General features: G+C 44.8%; 1 protein-coding gene across 1 annotated transcript in view; it reads left to right on the top strand.

Moving 5' to 3' along the window:
- Positions 1-22,929, top strand: part of LOC115113011 (CDP-diacylglycerol--glycerol-3-phosphate 3-phosphatidyltransferase, mitochondrial-like) — a 28,262-nt gene extending 5,333 nt beyond the window's left edge. Inside the window, exons 2-10 of the mRNA XM_029640182.2 lie at positions 11,813-12,023; positions 12,504-12,678; positions 12,758-12,947; positions 13,070-13,248; positions 14,195-14,397; positions 14,567-14,858; positions 15,888-16,036; positions 16,402-16,540; positions 22,418-22,929. Coding sequence (XP_029496042.2) covers positions 11,813-12,023; positions 12,504-12,678; positions 12,758-12,947; positions 13,070-13,248; positions 14,195-14,397; positions 14,567-14,858; positions 15,888-16,036; positions 16,402-16,521 — 1,519 coding nt within the window. The 3' untranslated portion in view covers positions 16,522-16,540; positions 22,418-22,929. The remainder of the gene's footprint in view (positions 1-11,812; positions 12,024-12,503; positions 12,679-12,757; positions 12,948-13,069; positions 13,249-14,194; positions 14,398-14,566; positions 14,859-15,887; positions 16,037-16,401; positions 16,541-22,417) is intronic.
- Positions 22,930-23,270: the final 341 nt, after the last annotated feature.

The raw sequence follows: 23,270 nt of genomic DNA, 5'->3' as shown, positions 1-23,270 counted from the left end.
GAAGCAGCTCTTTCAGTAGTTTAGTTGGAATAGGGTCCAGTATGCAGCTGAAGGTTTAGAGGCCATGATTATTTTCATCATTGTGTCAAGAGATATAGTACTAAAAGACTTGAGCGTCTCTCTTGATCCTAGGTCCTGGCAGAGTTGTGCAGACTCAGGACAACTGAGGTTTGGAGGAATACGCAGGTTTAAAGAGGAGTCCGTAATTTGCTTTCTAATAATCATAATCTTTTCCTCAAAGAAGTTCATGAATTTATCACTGCTAAAGTGAAAGTCATCCTCTCTTGGGGAATGCTGCTTTTTAGTTAGCTTTGCGACAGTATCAAAAAGGAATTTCGGATTGTTCTTATTTTCCTCAATTAAGTTAGAAAAATAGGATGATCGAGCAGCAGTAAGGGCTCTTCGGTACTGCACGGTACCGTCCTTCCAAGCTAGTCGGAAGACTTCCAGTTTGGTGTGGCGCCATTTCCGTTCCAATTTTCTGGAAGCTTGCTTCAGAGCTCGGGTATTTTCTGTGTACCAGGGAGCTAGTTTCTTATGAGACATTTTTTTAGTTTTTAGGGGTGCAACTGCATCTAGGGTATTGCGCAAGGTTAAATTGAGATATCCGTTAACCACCTAACTGAGTTTTTGTCCTCTGGCGTCCTTGGGTAGGCAGAGGGAGTCTGGAAGGGCATCAAGGAATCTTTGTGTTGTCTGTGAATTTATAGCACGACTTTTGATGTTCCTTGGTTGGGGTCTGAGCAGATTATTTGTTGCAATTGCAAACGTAATAAAATGGTGGTCCGATAGTCCAGGATTATGAGGAAAAACATTAAGATCCACAACATTTATTCCATGGGACAAAACTAGGTCCAGCGTATGACTGTGACAGTGAGTGGGTCCAGAGACATGTTGGACAAAACCCACTGAGTCGATGATGGCTCCGAAAGCCTTTTGGAGTGGGTCTGTGGACTTTTCCATGTGAATATTAAAGTCACCAAAGATTAGAATATTATCTGCAATGACTACAAGGTCCGATAGGAATTCAGGGAACTCAGTGAGAAACGCTGTATATGGCCCAGGAGGCCTGTAAACAGTAGCTATAAAAAGTGATTGAGTAGGCTGCATAGATTTCATGACTAGAAGCTCAAAAGACGAAAACGTCTTTTTTTTTTTTTTTTGTAAATTGAAAATTGCTATCGTAAATGTTAGCAACACCTCCGCCTTTGCGGGATGCACGGGGATATGGTCACTAGTGTAGCCAGGAGGTGAGGCCTCATTTAACACAGTAAATTCATCAGGCTTAAGCCATGTTTCAGTCAGGCCAATCACATCAAGATTATGATCAGTGATTAGTTCATTGACTATAATTGCCTTTGAAGTAAGGGATCTAACATTAAGTAGCCCTATTTTGAGAAGTGAGGTATCATGATCTCTTTCAGTAATGACAGGAATGGAGGTGGTCTTTATCCTAGTGAGATTGCTAAGGCGAACACCGCCATGTTTAGTTTTGCCCAACCTAGGTCGAGGCACAGACACGGTCTCAATGGTGATAGCTGAGCTGACTACACTGACTATGCTAGTGGCAGACTCCACTATGCTGGCAGGCTGGCTAATAGCCTGCTGCCTGGCCTGCACCCTATTTCATTGTGGAGCTAGAGGAGTTAGAGCCCTGTCTATGTTGGTAGATAAGATGAGAGCACCCCTCCAGCTAGGATGGAGTCCGTCACTCCTCAGCAGGTCAGGCTTGGTCCTGTTTGTGGGTGAGTCCCAGAAAGAGGGCCAATTATCTACAAATTCTATCTTTTGGGAGGGGCAGAAAACAGTTTTCAACCAGCGATTGAGTTGTGAGACTCTGCTGTAGAGCTCATCACTCCCCTAACTGGGAGGGGGCCAGAGACAATTACTCGATGCCGACACATCTTTCTAGCTGATATGCACGCAGAAGCTATGTTGCGCTTGGTGATCTCTGACTGTTTCATCCTAACATCGTTGGTGCCGACGTGGATAACAATATCTCTATACTCTCTACACTCGCCAGTTTTAGCTTTAGCCAGCACCATCTTCAGATTAGCCTTAACGTCGGTAGCCCTGCCCCGGGTAAACAGTGTATGATCGCTGGATGATTCGCTTTAAGTCTAATACTGCGGGTAATGGAGTCGCCAATGACTAGAGTTTTCAATTTGTCAGAGCTAATGGTGGGAAGCTTCGGCGTCTCAGACCCGTAACGGGAGGAGTAGAGACCAGAGAAGACTCGGCCTCTGACACCGACCCGCTGCTTAATGGGGAAAACCGGTTGAAAGTTTCTGTCGGCTGAATGAGCGACACCGGTTGAGCGTTCCTACAGCATTTCCTTCCAGAAACCGTGAGAAAATTGTCCGGCTGCGGGGACTGTGCCAGGGGATTTATACTACTATCTGTACTTACTGGTGGCACAGACGCTGTTTCATCCTTTCCTACACTAAAATTACCCTTGCCTAACGATTGCGTCTGAAGCTGGGCTTGCAGTACAGCTATCCTCGCCGTAAGGCGAGCACAGCGGCTGCAATTAGAAGGAATCATGTTAATGTTACTACTTAGCTTCGGCTGTTGGAGGTCCTGACGAATCGTGTCCAGATAAAGCGTCCGGAGTGAAAAAGTTGAGGAAAAAATAAATAAATATATGAACGGTAATTAAAAAGTGAAAACCGTAAAGTTGTCAGGTAGCAAAATAGGTTGGCAACAAAACGCACAGCAACTCGAAAACAAGCCTGCAAGTTGTGACCGTCAATGACGTAGTCCTTTAAACAATTTAAAGGCAATGCTACCAACTACTAATTGAGTGTGTAAACTTCTGACCCACTGAGAATGATGAAAGAAATAAAAGCTGAAATAATTTTCTCTACTAAACTCAGCAATAAAAGAAACGTCCCTTTTTCAGGACCCTGTCATTCAATGATAATTCGTAAAAATCCAAATAACTTCACAGATCTTCATTGTAAAGGGTTTAAACACTGTTTCCTATGCTTGTTCAATGAACCATAAATAATTAATTAACATGCACCTGTGGAACTGTCGTTAAGACACTAACAGCTTACAGACGGTAGGCAATTAGGTTATGAATACTTAGGACACATAAGAGGCCTTTCTACTGACTCTGAAAAACACCAAAAGAAAGATGCCCAGGGTCCCTGCTCATCTGTGTGAACGTGCCTTAGGCATGCTGCAAGGAGGCATGAGGACTGCAGATGTGACCAGAGCAATAAATTGCAAAAAGTGCTCTTGACTGACAAGTCGCAGTTTTGTCTCTCACCAGGGGTGATGATCGGATTCGCGTTCATTGTCGAAGGAATGAGCATTACACCGAGGCCTCTACTCTGGAGTGGGATGGAGGTGGATGGTCCGTCATGGTCTGGGATGGTGTGTTACAGCATTATCGGACTGAGCTTGTTGTCATTGCAGGCAATCTCAATGCTGTGCGTTACAGGAAGACACCCTCCTCCCTCAAGTGGTACCCTTCCTGCAGGCTCATCCTGACATGACCCTCCAGCATGACAATGTCACTAGCCATACTGCTCGTTCTGTGCGTGATTTCCTGCAAGACAGGAATGTCAGTCTTCTGCCATGGCCAGTGACGAGCCCGGATCTCAATCCCATTGAGCACGTCTGGGACCTGTTGGATCGAAGGGTGAGGGCTAGGGCCAGAAATGTCCCCCCCCCCCCCCAGAAATGTCCAGGAACTTGCAGGTACCTTGGTGGAAGAGTGGGGTAACATCTCACAGCAAGAACTGGCAAATCTGATGCAGTCCATGAGGAGGAGGTGCACTGCAGTACTTAATGCAGCTGGTGGCCACACCTGATACTGACTGTTACTTTTGATTTTGACCCCCCCCCCCCCCCCTGTTCAGGGACACTTTATTCCATATATGTTAGTCACATGTCTGTGGAACTTGTTCAGTTTATCTCAGTTGTTGAATCTTGCTATATTCGTACAAATGTTAACACATTAAGTTTGCTGAAAATAAACACAGCTGACAGTGAGAGGACGTTTCTTTTTTTGCTGACTTTATTATTCTGACAAAGTGGCAATCCTAACTGACTAAAGACAGGGCATTTTTACTAGGATTAAGTGTCAGGAATTGTGAAACTGAGTTTAAATGTATTTGGCAAGGTGTATGTGAACTTCCGCTTTCAACTGTGTTATTCATGGTCGTATTAATTTGTGCACACGTAGCAAAACGTTTAGAAGAGAAAAACAAAAATGAGCATTATTGTTCAAGTGGTCACTCCATGTTTTAGTCCGTTTTCTTCCTTTTGATGGGAATGAATGACACATTTGTCTGCCAATGCCATCCTGACTGTGGGGTAAAGGAGGGAGGGAAGAGAGGAGGATTGTGTTGCCTGTTAGCAGTAATATGAAACTGTTTTGGAAGATGGAAGACACATGATCTAAATGAAACCCCGGGACAAACGCATACAATGGCAGCCACACATACTCACAACTAAACTGGCTTACTTCTAGCTGTCACCTGTATACCCCTATTGCAATAACTTTTTTTTCATACATTTCCTCAGCACATATCTCAGCTCTCTAAGATCTTTCCTCATGACATTCCCACTGTTCTACGAAGAGTGAATCTAGTGTGTTCTCTCTATAGACACTGTATTCCAGTGTACTTACACCCAACCAACCTTTGTCCGGTGGTAAAACAGGGGTCTAGTATTGTATACTTAGCCTATATGGATAGGACACCGAGTTGTAGGACCACCATAATAAAGATAGTACTTCATAAGGAACCCCCACTCCCTCCCTTGCTTTTCCATAAAAGGATGGTTCAACCCGTAGGCTTTATAGCTATTGGTTCAGAACAGCAGTGGAGCCACATCTCTATGTGACTCGGCTGTTTGGTGTTTATGTTGATTGTTTTGTCTCCTGTGGGTTGAACCCACACTGTAATTCCCCCCCTGCTATTGTTCCTCCCCAACTCTCTGTCCTGAATGAACTCTGGGCCTGCATCCCAAATGGCACTATATTCCCTTAATAGTGCACTACTTTTGACCATGACCCATAGGGTAAAGGGTGACACTACGTAGGGTTGGGCAATATTACGATAGCATCAACAATGGTTGTCAGCTATTATTGATGTGACAGACTATGGTTAAGCCTATTGAACTTGACTGGTGCAGCGCAGTAAAAAAAATATTGTAGCACACAAGTGACATTCAGCGTAATTTGCCTATTCCTATTTGCTCTAGCTTATTTGAAGAGATACCTTTTATATAGCCTACAGAATGCAAGAGTGGAATCTAGGCCAGACGGAATTCTACCAAAGGAGTGCAAAATGTCCAGTCAGAGAAATTGATCTGTCAGGTGCATGGGTATTAGGCAACAGCCTAAACTTATTTTTATAACGGACACTCCTTAAATAGCTTGTTTACCTGTTTTATTTTAATTTTAAAGAAGCCTATATTCCCGTCTCTCCATTTGATAGGCTATGAATATGACGGAAGGCTATGCTTCATCGTTTTTATGCATGGCTTTTTCCCGATCAAACAATGAATGTTTCACCTCAGTTATTTGAATAGCCTAAAACCTTAAGGTAGCCAGAGGACTCATTTATAAGCAAACAATATCCATAGCCGGGAAAATCCCTCAATGAGAGTTTGAAAACCAAATTGTCAATCTATCCTCCTCCTAGGCCTATCATGAAAGACAAGTTAAAGTTATGAACAGTAGCTTGTTTCCCAAATATTCTAGCCTATGAAGGTGTCCTAGTTGTTGTGGCTTTCAAAATTAACAAATGAAAGTCTATAGCTTAAGCCTAGACTATTCTCAATCACAGATTTATGAGGGATAGTACGAACAATATTATACATTTTTCAAAAAAAAAAGAAGCAATTATTATCCAGTTGTGAATACTGTAGACTGCTTCTATCCAGCCCATGATGTAGGCCTATAACCTAGCTCACTTCAGTAAGATGGCCCATTCCTCTTCACTGCTCCATCATGTGCGTACACACACACACCTGCTCTGCTTCTCCACCAGAAAGGAGTATTGGAGAAGATTTGCCATCGCCTGAACTTAGCCTCTGCCAAGGCATTCAACAATATCTTTCGTCATGATTTGTTTAGTTGCGTTTGAATTCGCACTATAGCCCGACGGTCATTTTTAGCTGATTTTAAATATATATATATATATATTTGGGGGAGTGGCCTCAGGTGCGACATCATTGTATTGTTAGGTTCTAAATAATCAGAGTAAAAACTCACATACTACTAGTCCGGCGCCGACAGAGATGGCCGCCTCGCTTCGCGTTCCTAGGAAACTATGCAGTTTTTTGTTTTTTTACGTGTTATTTCTTACATTGGTACCCCAGGTCATCTTAGGTTTCATTACATACAGTCGAGAAGAACTACTGACATAAGAGCAGCGTCAACTCACCATCAGTACGACCAAGAATATGACTTTCGCGAAGCGGATCCTGTGTTCTGCCTTTCACCCAGGACAACGGAATGGATCCCAGCCGGCGACCCCAAAAAACGACTTCGTAAAAGGGGAAAATGAAGCGGTCTTCTGGTCAGGCTCCGGAGAAGGGCACATCGTGCACCACTCCCTAGCATTCTCCTCGCCAATGTCCAGTCTCTTGACAACAAGGTTGATGAAATCCGAGCAAGGGTAGCATTCCAGAGGGACATCAGAGACTGTAACGTTCTTTGCTTCACGGAAACATGGCTCACTGGAGAGACTCTATCGGAGTCGGTGCAGCCAGCTGGTTTCTCCACGCATCGCGCCGACAGAAACAAACATCTTTCTGGTAAGAAGAGGGGCGGGGGCGTATGTTTCATGGTTAACGTGACGTGGTGTTGCCACAACAACATACAGGAACTCAAGTCCTTCTGTTCACCTGATTTAGAATTCCTCACAATCAAATGTCGACCGCATTATCTACCAAGGGAATTCTCTTCGATTATAATCACAGCCGTATATATTTCCCCCCCCAAGCAGACACATCGATGGCTCTGAACGAACTTTATTTGACTCTTTGCAAACTGGAATCCATATATCCGGAGGCTGCATTCATTGTAGCTGGGGATTTTAACAAGGCTAATCTGAAAACAAGACTCCCTAAATTTTATCAGCATATCGATTGCGCAACCAGGGCTGGAAAAACCTTGGATCATTGCTATTCCAACTTCCGCGACGCATATAAGGCCCTGCCCCGCTCTCCTTTCGGAAAAGCTGACCACGACTCAATTTGGTTGATCCCTGCCTACAGACAGAAACTAAAACAAGAAGCTCCCGCGCTGAGGTCTGTTCAACGCTGGTCCGACCAAGCTGACTCCACACTCCAAGACTGCTTCCATCACGTGGACTGGGATATGTTTCGTATTGCGTCAGACAACAACATTGACGAATACGCTGATTCGGTGAGCGAGTTCATTAGAACGTGCGTTGAAGATGTCGTTCCCATAGCAACGATTAAAACATTCCCAAACCAGAAACCGTGGATTGATGGCAGCATTCGCGTGAAACTGAAAGCACGAACCACTGCTTTTAATCAGGGCAAGGTGACTGGAAACATGACCGAATACAAACAGTGTAACTATTCCCTCCGCAAGGCAATCAAACAAGCTAAGCGTCAGTATAGAGACAAAGTAGAATCTCAATTCAACGGCTCAGACACAAGAGGTATGTGGCAGGGTCTACTGTCAATTACGGATTACAAAAAGAAAACCAGCCCCGTCACGGACCAGGATGTCTTGCTCCCAGGCAGACTAAATAACTTTTTTGCCCGCTTTGAGGACAATACAGTGCCACTGACACGGCCCGCAACTAAAACATGCAGACTCTCCTTCACTGCAGCCGACGTGAGGAAAACATTTAAACGTGTCAACCCTCGGAAGGCTGCAGGCCCAGACGGCATCCCCAGCCGCGCCCTCAGAGCCTGCGCAGACCAGCTGGCTGATGTGTTTACGGACATATTCAATCAATCCCTATCCCAGTCTGTTGTTCCCACATGCTTCAAGAGGGCCACCATTGTTCCTGTTCCCAAGAAAGCTAAGGTAACTGAGCTAAACGATTACCGCCCCGTAGCACTCACTTCCGTCATCATGAAGTGCTTTGAGAGACTAGTCAAGGACCATATCACCTCCACCCTACCTGACACCCTAGACCCACTCCAATTTGCTTACCGCCCAAATAGGTCCACAGACGATGCAATCTCAACCACACTGCACACTGCCCTAACCCATCTGGACAAGAGGAATACCTATGTGAGAATGCTGTTCATCGACTACAGCTCGGCATTTAACACCATAGTGCCCTCCAAGCTCGTCATCAAGCTCGAGACCCTGGGTCTTGACCCCGCCCTGTGCAACTGGGTACTGGACTTCCTGACGGGCCGCTCCCAGGTGGTGAGGGTAGGCAACAACAATCTCCACCCCGCTGATCCTCAACACTGGGGCCCCACAAGGGTGCGTTCTGAGCCCTCTCCTGTACTCCCTGTTCACCCACGACTGTGTGGCCATGCACGCCTCCAACTCAATCATCAAGTTTGCGGACGACACAACAGTGGTAGGCTTGATTACCAACAACGACGAGACGGCCTACATGGAGGAGGTGAGGGCCCTCGGAGTGTGGTGTCAGGAAAATAACCTCACACTCAACGTCAACAAAACTAAGGAGATTATTGTGGACTTCAGGAAACAGCAGAGGGAACACCCCCATATCCACATCGATGGAACAGTAGTGGAGAGGGTAGTAAGTTTTATGTTCCTCGGCGTACACATCACAGACAAACTGATTTGGTCCACCCACACAGACAGCATCGTGAAGAAGGCGCAGCAGCGCCTCTTCAACCTCAGGAGGCTGAAGAAATTTGGCTTGTCACCAAAAGCACTCACAAACTTCTACAGGTGCACAATCGAGAGCATCCTGTCGGGCTGTATCACCGCCTGGTACGGCAACTGCTCCGCCCACAACCGTAAGGCTCTCCAGAGGGTAGTGAGGTCTGCACAACGCATCACCGGGGGCAAACTACCTGCCCTCCAGGACACCTACACCACCCGATGTCACAGGAAGGCCATAAAGATCATCAAGGACAACAACCACCCGAGCCTCTGCCTGTTCACCCCGCTATCATCCAGAAGGCGAGGTCAGTACAGGTGCATCAAAGCTGGGACCGGGAGACTGAAAAACATCTTCTATCTCAAGGCCATCAGACTGTTAAACAGCCACCCACTAACATTGAGTGGCTGCTGCCAACACACTGACTCAACTCCAGCCACTTTAATAATGGGAATTGATGGGAAATGATGTAAAATATATCACTAGCCACTTTAAACAATGCTACCTACCCTACATTATTCATCTCATATGTATACGTATATACTGTACTCTATCATCTACTGCATCCTTATGTAATACATGTATCACTAGCCACCTTAACTATGCCACTTTGTTTACATACTCATCTCATATGTATATACTGCACTCAATACCATCTACTGTATCTTGCCTATGCCGCTCTGTACCATCACTCATTCATATATCTTTATGCACATATTCTTTATCCCCTTACACTTGTGTCTATAAGGTAGTAGTTTTGGAATTGTTAGCTAGATTACTTGTTGGTTATTACTGCATTGTCGGAACTAGAAGCACAAGCATTTCGCTACACTCGCATTAACATCTGCTAACCATGTGTATGTGACAAATAAAATTTAATCTGATTTTTTAAAAAAGCTTTTAAAGTTTATTCACCAACAGGGTCACACAGCTGCGTAAGACAAAGACCTACAGTTGAAGTCGGAAGTTTACATACACCTTAGCCAAATGCATTTAAACTCAGTTGTTCACAATTCCTGACATTTAATCCAAGTAAAAATTCCCTGTCTTATGTTAAGATCACCACTTTATTTTAAGAATGTGAAATGTCAGAATAATAGAGAGATTTAATTCAGCTTTCATCACATTCCCAGTGGGTCAGAAGTTTACATACACTAGATTAGTATTTGGTAGCATTGCCTTTAAATTGTTTAACTTAGGTCAAATGTTTTAGGTAGCCTTCCACAAGCTTCCCACAATAAGTTGGGTGAATTTTGGCCCATTCCTCCTGACAGAGATGTTGTAACTGAGTCAGGTTTGTAAGGCCTCCTCGCTCACACACGCTTTTTTCAGTTCTGCCAACACATTTTCTATAGGATTGAGGTCAGGGCTTTGATGGCCACTGCAATACCTTGACTGAGTTGTCCTTAAGCCATTTTGCCACAACTTTGGAAGTATGCTTGGGGTCATTGTCCATTTGGAAGACCCATTTGCGACCAAGCTTTAACTTCCTGACTGATGTCTTGAGATGTTGCTTCAATATATCCACAACATTTTCCTTCCTCATAATGCCATCTATTTTGTGAAGTGCACCAGTCCCTCCTGCAGCAAAGCACCCCCACAACATGATGCTGCCACCCCCTGTGCTTCACGGTTGGGATGGTGTTCTTCGGCTTGCAAGACTCCCCCCTTTTCCTCCAAACATAATGATGGTCATTATGGCCAAACAGTTCTATTTTTGTTTCATCAGACCTGGGGACATTTCTCCAAAAAGTACGATCTTTGTCCCCATGTGCAGTTGCAAACCGTAGTTTGGCTTTTTTATGGCGGTTTCAGAGCAGTGGCTTCTTCCTTGCTGAGTGGCCTTTCAGGTTATGTCGATATAGGACTCGTTTTACTGTGGACAAAGGTAATTTTGTACCTGTTTCCTCCAGCATCTTCACAAGGTCCTTTGCTGTTGTTCTGGGATTGATTTGCACTTTTCGCACCAAAGTACGTTCATAGAGACAGAGACAGAACGCGTCTCCTTATTGAGCAGTATGACGGCTGCGTGGTCCCATGGTGTTTATACTTGTGTACTATTGTTTGTACAGATGAACGTGGTACCTTCAGGCATTTGGAAATTGCTCCCAAGGATGAGTCTACTATTGTTTTTCTTCTGAGGTCTTGGCTGATTTCTTTTGATTTCCCTATGATGTCAAGCAAAGAGGCACTGAGTTTGAAGGTAGGCCTTGAAATACATCCATAGGTACATCTCCAATTGACTCAAATTATGTAAATTAGTCTATCAGATGCTTCTAAAGCCATGACACAATTTTCTGGAATTTTCCAAGCTGTTTAAAGGCACAGTCATCTTAGTGTATGTAAACTTCTGACCCACTGGAACTGTGTTATAGTGAAATAATCTGTCTGTAAACAACAATAACATATACTGCCTTATTTTAAGGATATTTCAAGTTTATAAGTCAGAACCCATCAGTATATCACAATGTTTTATGGGTACATCATCAATCATGATAGGACAAAGGTTGACATCGCCCAACCCTAGTATAGGGTGTCATTTGGGATGCACTTAGTGAATTCTGGGGTGAGATCTTTCAGGAATTAAATACAGGGATATTACTGCATGTGAAATGACCTCTGAGGGTCACAACCTATACAGTAGATTGGGTCCTCCATCCTTTTATCTGTCAGTTGCGTTTTGAAGAAGGTCACAGACCGAGCAACAACAGCCATACTGGTATGAACCAAATCACCCTAGTGCCTGGTTGAGAATCACATGACGTGTATGTTACTGAACATTAGGCCTAGGGATGGGGTTAGACACGCGTACACACACCAGCAATATGACTGAGCCCTCTGTTGTAAAAGATTTCAGTAAGTGTGATAAGTCACAGTGATAATGGAGGTGGGGGGTTGGATTTGTTTTATCAATGGGAGGCAATCACCACTCCAGCTATACTCATTTCTCTCGTTCTCTTTCCCTCCACGTCTCCCCACCCCGCTACCTCTCTCTCTTCCAGGTCATCCGTGTTGCTCTTAGCCCCTCTCCTAGCGGAGGCAGACCCCTCTCCCCTTCCTGTCGTCGGGTCCCCTGGGTCGGCTGAAGTTCAGGGCACTGATGGCCTCCGTGCCCACTTCCGCTGGATGGCAGAACACGTGCCCGCCTTCAGGGTGCCCGGCACACACATCCACATCCTCACATCCCCTGACCAATTCTACCACACCATGAAGGTAAGGTGTGTGTGGTGGAAGACTTCTCTAAATCATGTGATGTACTAAAAAAGAGGGTGTAATAAACAAAAAAATGAGGAAAGGAAATAATAGATTGTTCCCTCCAACACAGTGTGCTCTTTATACCACAGTGGCGCCCAACCGTGTGTGTGTGTTTGTTTCTTTCCGTGGTTGACTATTTGTTTGAATTGCGTACAGGATGTGTGAGTTTGTGATAATGCTTGAGTCACCGGCATCAACCCTTTCGGGCACAGCAACAAATAAAAAAAGCTGTTTATTTGGCTGTGTGGGAACATTCGGAAACAGTGCATGTGACTCACCTGATTGAGAAATAATGACTAGGCTGGAAGAATATCAGGTTCTGTGTGTTTGACGTCTTTGAATTTTATTTGGAGGGAGTTCAAGCCCCCTGATGAAGCCCTCTAGTTTTTTTCCTGTAATGCTTGAATTTCCTGTAATGTATTGTTTTTTTCTGTTCAGGCCCGTATCAAGACTGCTAAGAGGCGTGTGGTGATGGCCTCCCTGTATCTGGGTACAGGGCCGCTGGAACAGGAGCTGGTGGACTGTATGCAGGAAGCTCTGGAGCGTTCACAGGAGGTTGACAACCCCGACCTACAGGTCTCCATTCTACTTGACTACACGCGTGGCTCACGAGGTAGGAGTGTGTGTGATGGAGAATGCCATATTACTCTTACAAAGTTGTCTGTCTGTAACCCTTCTTTCTGTCGGTCTAGGTAAGACTAACTCTAGGACCATGTTGCTGCCGTTGCTGAAGCAGTACAGCAGTCAGATGCGTGTATCTTTGTACCATACCCCTGACCTGAGAGGGCTGCTCCGGCTCCTGGTCCCACAGCGCTTCAACGAGACCATCGGGGTACAGCACATCAAAGCTTACCTGTTTGATGACGACCTCATCATCAGCGGGTACACGCTCACAAAAAACAGTTGGTGTTTTTCTCATACAGTAGCTGATGTTTTTTTGGCGTCTCTCGTTCAACCTTGTCTCTCTGTCCTTCACTCTCCGTCTCTCCTCCCTCCTTCCGCAGGGCCAACCTGAGTGACTCGTACTTCACCAACAGACAGGACCGCTACGTGCTCCTTGAGAACTGTGGGGAGGTGGCCGACTTCTTCTCTGATCTGGTGGGCGCCGTGGGTGACGTGTCGTTACAGCTACAGACCGACAACTCTGTGAGCATGATGTACGGCATGGTGCACCCCTACAGAGGTATAAAACGCACACATAACACAGAAGTAACACACACACAGACCCTAAGTGCATAACTCCTTGCTCAGTTCTGCCCGCACACTCTCATAATATAGTGTAATGTGATGGTGTTGGAAAGGTTAATGGAATCAGATTGGCTGCAAATGTAGTCTGGTTCCAGTTCAGACACACAGTGAAATCAGCGAACGGGCATGTGTGTGAATGAGAGAGTGGGAGGCAGGCGAGAGCGGAATGACATGTTTGCAGAACTGCACCGCAGTTGGCACGGAGACCAGAAATAGAGCAGTGATGTCAGAGTTGCTGGTAAGCAATACGGAGTGGGAAGACACACACTCTAATCATTAGTGAATGAAGTTCCCCAGCTGAAAGGGAGCGTTAACTTTACAGTAAAAGCACGTCTTTAGAATGAACTCAAATGCTGAACTTACAGGTACCCCTCTCCCCTCCCTCACTCTCTGAGTTATGTCTGTGCGTGGCCCCAGCCGCCAGGCGTAGTCCAGATATTGACCCACAGCTGTCATGCCCAGAACTAAATGACTTACTGTACTTTATGCACTCACCTGCTCTACTGCCCACTGTGTGTGAAAGATGTTGTTTAACGTTTACGCCCCTATGATTAAAGCTAGAATCCTTCATCGAAACAGTAATAAAGGGGTCACTCCTCATGTGTTTTGGTAAAAAGCTTAGGGATGGGCCTGGAGAAAGTTGACACCCTTAAATTCATAGACATCGCTATGGTTGCAAGGACTGACCATGATATTTTCACCATGTTTTTTTGTTCAACTAAGGTCATGAGGCATTTATAAGTCATGTTCTTCATGAATGAATTGTGTTTGTGTGTGTGTGTGTATATATCATTAATTTAGAAGTCCTAGAATGGATTCTAGCTTTAACCAGGTCGGTCTGTTTCCTCTTCTATTACATCACTGCATTCTTTTGTCATTAGGCAACAGGGATGATTTTTCGGCGTCGGCTCGGCAACACATCATGGAGGTGGTCAACACTGCTCACGTGCGGCAACACATCGCCGAATCAGAACGTTTAGTGCGGGAGAGCAAGGGGGAGGAAGGAGGGAAGGAGGATACTTGGGTTTTTCCTCTGGTTCAGATGAAACCTCTGGGAATACAGGTGGATGAGCAGGTCACACAGGTGGGTACACAGACATGCACCGGGATACCACTACCCTCACCAACTAATATCAGACAAATAACTCCCATTGCACATGTTATCTTGGAATGTTTTTGTCTGTTTTGTTCATGTGTGACTTAAAAATTTAAATGTGGCCACTACATCTGAACTTCACCTATTTTCCTTGCAGCGTTTGCTGACTGATGCAGGTCCCGGTGTGACGGTGTTTCTGACATCGGGGTATTTCAACCTGACCAGGGCCTACATGTCGCTGGTTCTCGGGCTGGGTGCCGACTACCGGATCCTCACCGCCTCCCCGGAGGTCAACGGGTTTTTCGGCGCCAAGGGCATTGCCGGAGAGATCCCAGCCGCCTACATCCACATTGCCAGACAGTTCTACAGCAAAGTGTGTCAGCTGGGACAGCAGGAGAGGGTTCACCTCCACGAGTACCACAGAGCACAATGGACCTTCCACGCCAAGGGTGGGTGACACGCACACAGAGTGCAGAGAAAGTAGACTACACACACAATATAACCCTTGGTCTGAGAGCCTAGATTGATTCTACTCCAATGTGATTAGTTCTGTTTGGCTGTGAGTTATGCCAGGGAGTGATTGTTGTTGCTATGATGTGCCACGGTCAGACAGTGAGCTGCTGGGAAGCCGAGGGTGCGTCCCAAATGGCACCCTATTTCCTATATAGCTCTATGGGCCTAGGTCAAAAGTAGTACACTATTTAGGGAATAGAGTGCCCTTAGGGACTCACACAAAGTGTCTATTCCAGCCTAACAGACAGATTAGCTGGACCACGTTCTACTGTTTTATTCTCTGGCTCTGCTGTTCTGTCCCTGTGGTAAGCTAGACATGTTGTGGGAGTGCTTGTCAAGTCGTTCACCCTTAGCCCCGGGCCAAAGAAACACACACAGTCATTTCTGGGTTTGATGGACTTCGGGGGTTTCTGTGCTTTAGTGTGTTCTTTATATTTGTGGGCGTGGCAAACAGGAACCAAAATCCCCATTTGAAACAGCTTATAAACAATGCTCTGACAAAATATCTAAACTACTGCCAACATGCACTTCTCTTTCGCTGATACTTATAGAATAAAAAGGCAATGTGTCCAAAATAAATAATATTTGACTTAACTGCAATGTTGGTGATGCATTAGTAGCTAGGTAAGTTGTTTTTTATTCTTCAAAAGACCCATCTTTGAAAGAAATGTAGGTGAGAGGGAGAGCGGGAAATGAACACACATAGTGAAGAGAAGTCCCTTTTATTAGATGAAGCAGGGCGGGCCGGCAGTTTCCCGTAAGCACAGCAAGCACTGCAGGAGCGAGAACAGTGGGGGAGAACACACACAGCACCCAGCTGGGAGTGAATCAATGACCATTAGAGTAGAGCAGACCCTGACCCCCAGCTGCAGAACAAATCACTGATGTGGGGAAACTACTCTCCTCTTTCCTTCCTCCACCAATATCTCTCTCTCTCTCTCTCTTGTGTGTGTGTGTGCACGCAGGGTTGTGGTACTACCTACGGGGTCAAGTGCGGCCATGCCTGACACTGATTGGGTCTCCTAACTTTGGCTATCGCTCTGTGCACCGGGACCTGGAGGCCCAGATCGCCATAGTAACAGAGAACCAGGTACTACAGGCCCAGCTGCAGGAGGTAGGCCATTCAAACTGGGAACTTTATTTAAATGGACTTGATGGCTCGATACTGTGGCTCTGCTTTATACAGCTCTCAACGAAAGGCCTGTCTACAAAATTCAACTGGTCTGATAGTTCCTGGTATAATAAGCTATGCTGAGCTGGCATATGCAATGCAGACTGAGATGGCGCTTGGAGGGAAACTTGTTCAGCAACTTGTGCTTAATGCCTGTATGTGAGACAGTGGGAGCTGATGTATGGCTATACTATGGCCTTCAATTTTAATGTGCTGGGTTTACCTGCCACTCCCCTTCATACACACATTATTTATTTATCTTTCTGCTTCTCTACATCTCGATCGCTGTCTCTCTATCACCCACACAGGAGCAGGAGATGTTGTACCAGAGGTCTACAGAGGTGTCCAGCTCTACGTTCCAGCAGCCAGACCGCCATGTGAAACTGTGGGTCAAACTGCTTACTCCCCTCATCAAGAACTTCTTCTGAGAGACACCGCCTAACACAGGTAACACATGCAGACAAGAGCGCACAGGCACACAGTGTACTAACCACTAACCACACAGTGTACACTCCCACTGAACGATCATCTCTTAGTCACGCACAGAAGTAGACGCTGTCTAGAATGGCAGAATGTCCTCAGTTACTGCTCTGTGTACCAGCCCTCAACCCAAACTCCAATCCTAGCTTCCAATCTAGCCCTGCCCTAAGCCACATCAACCTCAGAAACTAAACCGAGCTACCCCTGCTTGAATCCTACCCCCACTGCCCTTACCACACAGACCTTTATCCATTGTACATCTAGAGGACACTCCCTCCTCAATGTCCCGGCTCTGAGAAACTCTCTGGCCTCTGATCCCTCCGCTGAGTGCATCAACATTCTGCAGTTAGCATCTGGACCCATTCAGCTGTGCGAGAGTGAGTGAGAAAGGAATGTGGCAGCGTGTTTCCCTCCTCCCACTAGTTAAATCCCCTCTCATTGTGGTGATGATTTGACAGATGGCGTATGCAGTGTACGAGACAGTGGGGTCAGAGGGAGGATAAGAGGGTGACCTGATTTGTGTAGATTTGCCTTATGTCACAGCCACATGGCTTTGAGCAAGAAATTGACTGTCAGGATTTACATGGACTTTACATGGAAAGAGTCATTGTGGGAGGTTTTGGAAACTAAGGTAGGAACACATTTTTCATTCACAAACTTCTTTACTGGGAAGTTATTCTGAATATGCATTTCATATTATCACGGTGAAGGACTATATATTCTCATGTTTTTTTTTGCTGTAGCCTACATTGCTTTATTTTAAGTTATATTTCAATATTGTGATATCTGGTCTACTGCTACATTGGTATCTTAAATTACACTTAACAAAAATATAAAAGTAACATTTAAATTGTTGGTCTTATGTTTCATTAGCTGAAATAAAAGATCCCAGAAATGTTCCATATGCACATATGTACAGGCCACTTGAAGCCATTCCAGCCCAGGACCTCCACATCCGGCTTCGTCACCTGCAGAATTGTCTGAGACCAGCTGATGAAACTGTGGGTTTGCACAACCGAAGAATTTCTGCACAAACTGTCAATGTCTCAGGGAAGCTCATCTGCATACTCGTCATCTTCACCAGGGTCTTGAACTGACTGCAGTTTGGCATTTTGTTACTTTGCAGCCTTATTCTAAGATTAAACATCAGTCTACACACAATACCCCATAATGACAAAGTGAAAACCATATTTTTACAAATGTATTAAAAATAAAAAACAAATCACATTTACTTAAGAATTCAGACCCTTTGCTATGAGACTCAAAATTGAGCTCCGGTGCATCGTGTTTCCATTGATCATCCTTGATGTCTCTACAACTTGATTGAACATATTTTGGAAAGGTGCGTGCGTGTGTATGTATGCACACGCACGCACGAGCGTGGTCCCACAGTTGACAGTGCATGTCTGAGTGAAAACCAAGCCATGAGGTCGAAATTGTACTTAGCTCCGAGACAGGGTTGTGTCAAGGTACAGATCTGGGGAAGGGTACCAAAACATTTCTGCAGCATTGAAGGTCACCAAGAACAGTGGCCTCCATTATTCTTAAATGGAAGAAATTTGGAACCACCAAGACTTTTCCTAGAGCTGGCCGCCCGGCCAAACTGAGCAATTGGGGGAAAAGGGCCTTGGTCAGGGAGGTGACCAAAAACATGATCGTCACTCTGTCAGAACTCCAGAGTTCCTCTGTGGGGATGGGAGAATCTTCCAGAAGGACAACCATCTCTGCAGCACGCCACCAATCAGGCCTTTATGGTCGTGGCCAGACGGAAGCTATTCCTCAGCAAAAGGCACATGACGGCCAGCTTAGAGTTTGCCAAAAGGTACCTAAAGAACTCACAGACCATGAGAAACAAGATTCTCTGGTCTGATGAAGCCAAGATTGAACTCTTTGGCCTGAATGCCAAGCTTCACGTCTGGAGGAAACCTGGCATGATCCTGACAATGAAGCATGGTGGTGGCAGCATGCTGTGGGTGGTGTTTTTCAGCGGCAGGGACTGGGAGACTAGTCCGGATCGAGGGAAAGATGAATGGACAGATCCTTTGATTAAAAACCTGCTCCAGAGCACTCCTCAGACTGGGGTGAAGGTTCACCTTCCAAAAGGACAACGACACCCAGCCATAGCCCGGACTTGAACCCAATCGAACATCCTCTGAGACCTGAAAATGGCTGTGCAGCGAGGCTCCACATCCAACCTGACAGACCTTGAGAGGATCTGCAGAGAAGAATGGGACAAACTTCCCAAATACAGGTGTGCCAAGCTTGTAGCGTTATATCCAAGAAGACTCTAGGCTGTAGTTGCTGCCAAAGGTGCTTCATCAAAGTACTGAGTAAAGATCCTGTATACATATGTAATATTCCTGAATTTTATTGTTACTGTAGTACATTTGCAAAAATGTTTCTGTTTTTACTGTGTCATAGGGTATTGTGTGTAGATTTGGGGGGTGGGGCTATTTAATTATTTTTAGAATAAGGCTGTAACGTAACAAAATGTGGGGAAAAGTGAAGGGGTCTGAATAGTTTCCGAATACACTATATGCATATGGCAGGTGTTCTGTATGCATTGCCCAGTGTCTGTGACATCAAAATATTGATGTCTTCAAATAAGAAATTTGGACTTGAGTATTGCAGTGGGGCTTACACACGTATGTGGGCAAACTATAGGCTATGGGTCAGTTTCAAGATGGAGCCAATTGAGATGGCCACCCTATTTTCTAGCTCCTAAGCAACCTTTTTTAATTATTATTATGATATTTTTATTTTTTATTGGTTATTTCTCACATTATTAGCCCAAAACATTTTTGCGATATCAGAGCGGCTGTAACTCACTAGAATTTCAACCAGATACAAGCATTTCGCTACACCTGCTGAATATGTGAATGCGACCAATTAAAATAGTATTTTATGCAAATGGTGGGTGTTCTGCAGTGATGTCTACAATGCTTTGAATGAATCCCCACCTTGTAGCTCGCTGTCAATTTCACAGCGTAAACAGCCAAGTAGAGGACTGTCTGCTGTTCTGCTACGTGTGTGTTTGTCACGTCTCCTCATGAGCCACCTGGATAACAGCGCCCGTTTTGCACTCACTATGTGACCCGGGACCTCCAGATGTACAAATGAGCACTGATCGTATCGTTTTGACATCACAATATTTTTGCATTACTGACTGTACTTGCACCAAAACGCCAGTATTTTTCCTTCATAGCTTGTTTCCCATCTTTGTTAATAGGGTGCCAATTTTGTATTCAGCACTTTAAAAATTGTTTTCTTAACTGATCAAAACTTTAGTTTTCTCATGGCTCTCTCTTGTCCAGCTGCAGCGGACATATGGTTTGGAACATCGCATCGCAGTAAAATCACAGTATGGGCTTGCAATGCATATAAAATCATGAGAATCGCAATACATATCGTGTCGGCACAAGTATTGTGAGGTCCCTGGCAATCCCAACCCCACTGTGGTATCTGGTGCCTTTAGGAAGTATTCATTACCCTAGACTTATTCTACTTTTTTGTGTTACAGATGGAATTCAAAATTGAATAAATAATTTGTTTCCGGTCTTGCCATAGATTTTCAAGTAGTTTTAAGTCAACTAACTCAGCCACTCGCTGTCGTGTAAGCAACTCCAATGTAGATTTGGCCTTGTTTTAGGTTATTGTCCTGCATAAAGCTGAATTCATCACCCAGTGTCGGTTAGAAAGCTGACACAACCAGGTTTTCCTCTAGGATTGTTGCCTGTGCTTAGCTCTGTTCAGTTTTTAAATTGTTTTTTTTTTATCCTGTAAAACTCACCAGTCCTTAATGGTTACAAGCATACCCATAACATGATGCACCCACCACTATGCTTGAAAATATGTGTAGTGGTACTCTGTATTGTATTGGATTTGCTGCAAACATATGTTTGTCCTGAATATTAAGTGTTAATTGCTTTGCCACATTTTTTAGTCTTACTTTAGTTCCTTGTTGCAAACAGGATGCATATTTTTGAATATTTTTATTCTGTACAGGCTTCCTTCATTTCACTCTGTCAATTAGGTTAGTATTGTGAAGTAACTATGTTTTTATGATCTATCCTCAGTTTTATCCCATCACAGCCATTAAACTCTGTTTTTAAAGTCACCATTGGCTTCATGGTGAAATCCCTGAACGGTTTCCTTCCTCTCCGGCAACTGAGTTAGGAAGGACATCTGAATGGGGGGGGGTGTAGGCCAGTGACAAAAAATAATCAATTTTAAATTAAGTATGTAACACAACATAATGTGGAAAAAGTCCAGGTGTGAACTTTCTGAAGGCACTGTAAGTCTGGTTGAAGTATTTAACTGCTATCTGGTGATCTGGCAGAGGAAAAAACAAGCCTCGCTCTAACAATAGCTGAGGCGTTAAAGATAGAACTCCTGAAGATAAGAAAATCTATTATTACACTGTGCTAACAGTAGACTGGAAGCTCGCCAATAAACAAACCTCACTTTCCCATTCAAAGAGTTATCACTGAGGTGTGTGTGCTAGCCATGATGGTACAGGTTGCCCTCTGAGCTTCCTAAATCAACATCAAATCACATTTTATTTGTCACATACACATGGTTAGCAGATGTTAATGTGAGTGTAGCGAAATGCTTGTGCTTCTAGTTCTGACAATGCAGTAATAACCAACGAGTAATCTATCCTAAGAATTCCACAACTACTACCTTATACACACAAGTGTAAAGGGATAAAGAATATGTACATAAAGATATATGAATGAGTGATGGTACAGAACGGCATAGGCAAGATGCAGTAGATGGTATCGAGTACAGTATATACATACGAGATGAGTAATGTAGGCTATGTAAACATTAAGTGGCATTGTTTAAAGTGGCTAGTGATATACATTTTTTACATCAATTTCCATTATTAAAGTGAGCTGGAGTTGAGTCAGTATGTTGGCAGCAGCCACTCAATGTTAGTGGTGGCTGTTTAACAGTCTGGCCTTGAGATGGAAGCTGTTTTTCAGTCTCTCGGTCCCTGCTTTGATGCACCTGTACTGACCTCGCCTTCTGGATGATAGCAGGGTGAACAGGCAGTGGCTCGGGTGGTTGTTGTCCTTGATGATCTTTATGGCCTTCCTGTGACATCGGGTGGTGTAGGTGTCCTGGAGGGCAGGTAGTTTGCCCCCGGTGATGCGTTGTGCAGACCTCACTACCCTCTGGAGAGCCTTACGGTTGTGGGCGGAGCAGTTTCCGTACCAGGCGGTGATACAGCCCGACAGGATGCTCTCGATTGTGCATCTGTAGAAGTTTGAATGCTTTTGGTGACAAGCCAAATTTCTTCAGCCTCCTGAGGTTGAAGAGGCGCTCCTGCGCCTTCTTCACAACACTGTCTGTGTTGGTGGACCATTTCAGTTTGTCCGGGATGTGTTCGCTGAGGAACTTAACTTACTACCCTCTCCACTACTGTCCCGTCGATGTGGATAGGGGGGGTGCTCCCTCTGCGGTTTCCCTAAGTTCACAATCATCTCAGTTTTGTTGACGTTGAGTGTGAGGTTATTTTCCTGACACCACACTCCGAGGGCCCTCACCTCCTCCCTGTAGGCCGTCTCGTCGTTGTTGGTAATCAAGCCTACAGCTGTATTGTCGTCCGCAAACTTGATGATTGAGTAGGAGCCGTGGGACCGTGAATAAGATGTACTGTGACACATCCTTCTCCCACACACATCCTCTTACCTCACTGTAATCAGCATCACATGCCTCCACTAGACATGGATGACAAGGGTTTTTTAATGTTTTTTTAGAAACATTGTTTTTGTTATTTTAAAGTATTTCAGATAAAAGTACTTTAGTCTTTTTTTTTCTTTTTTTTCTCTCTCTCAGGAAGCCGACTGCGGCCAATACCCACTTGGCAGGCTTCTCCTTGGTCTTGAGGTTGAAGGCCCAGATGGTGGGGCCCCTCATACAGGTCTTGTTGATGGGACAGTCCTCGTACACATTCTTGGTCTCCTGATGTTTTGACCGGTACCGCCTTGATGAAGATCGGCATGTTGGGTGTCGGCTCCTTCAGACGAGCGTCCACTATCATCCCCGTCTGGGTGTCCCAGCGCGCCCCTGCACACACACTACACACACACACACACACTGTATAAAGGGTTGAACTCTAAACAAACATTTGTCATCACTCCATCCCCTGTGACATCGCCACATTGTGTGTGTGTATCTACAGTGCTGTACAAACAGATGCCTGAGATATAGTACTGAGTTTTTACTACTATGTGTTTTCATTGAACTATAAACATTCGCTACATATAGACCAACAGGAGGAACTGTAGCACAGGATGTTTTGTACATTCAATAAACTCATTAGTTCTGTATTGACAGAGTGGAATCTGGTACATGAGTCTGTGACTGTAAATAGCCAGGTGTGTCTGAAATTGAATACACAAGTGTGTGTGGAGTGTTGCGATCCCTGGAGGAGCCTTAAAGTGAAAATCCACTTAAATATATTTTTCTTCAAGATGTGGCTGGTGACACTTTGCTTCTTGAAAACTTGACTGCTGACATGCAAAACATTTTGGGACCATATCAACAGTGGACTAATGAAAAAATACCTAAAGATAGTTTTTAAGTGGATTTTCCCTTGAAGGACAATTGAGAGGCGAACTGAAGTTTTAGTGTTTACTACTCTAACCAGCTCATACACTGAGTCACCCCATAAACCGAACTGGACCAT

Source organism: Oncorhynchus nerka, linkage group LG28, assembly GCF_034236695.1.
Source record: "Oncorhynchus nerka isolate Pitt River linkage group LG28, Oner_Uvic_2.0, whole genome shotgun sequence".
Classification (NCBI taxonomy): domain Eukaryota; kingdom Metazoa; phylum Chordata; class Actinopteri; order Salmoniformes; family Salmonidae; genus Oncorhynchus; species Oncorhynchus nerka.
Note: the sequence above shows the minus strand (reverse complement) of the source record. Positions and strands in the feature narration are given on the sequence as shown.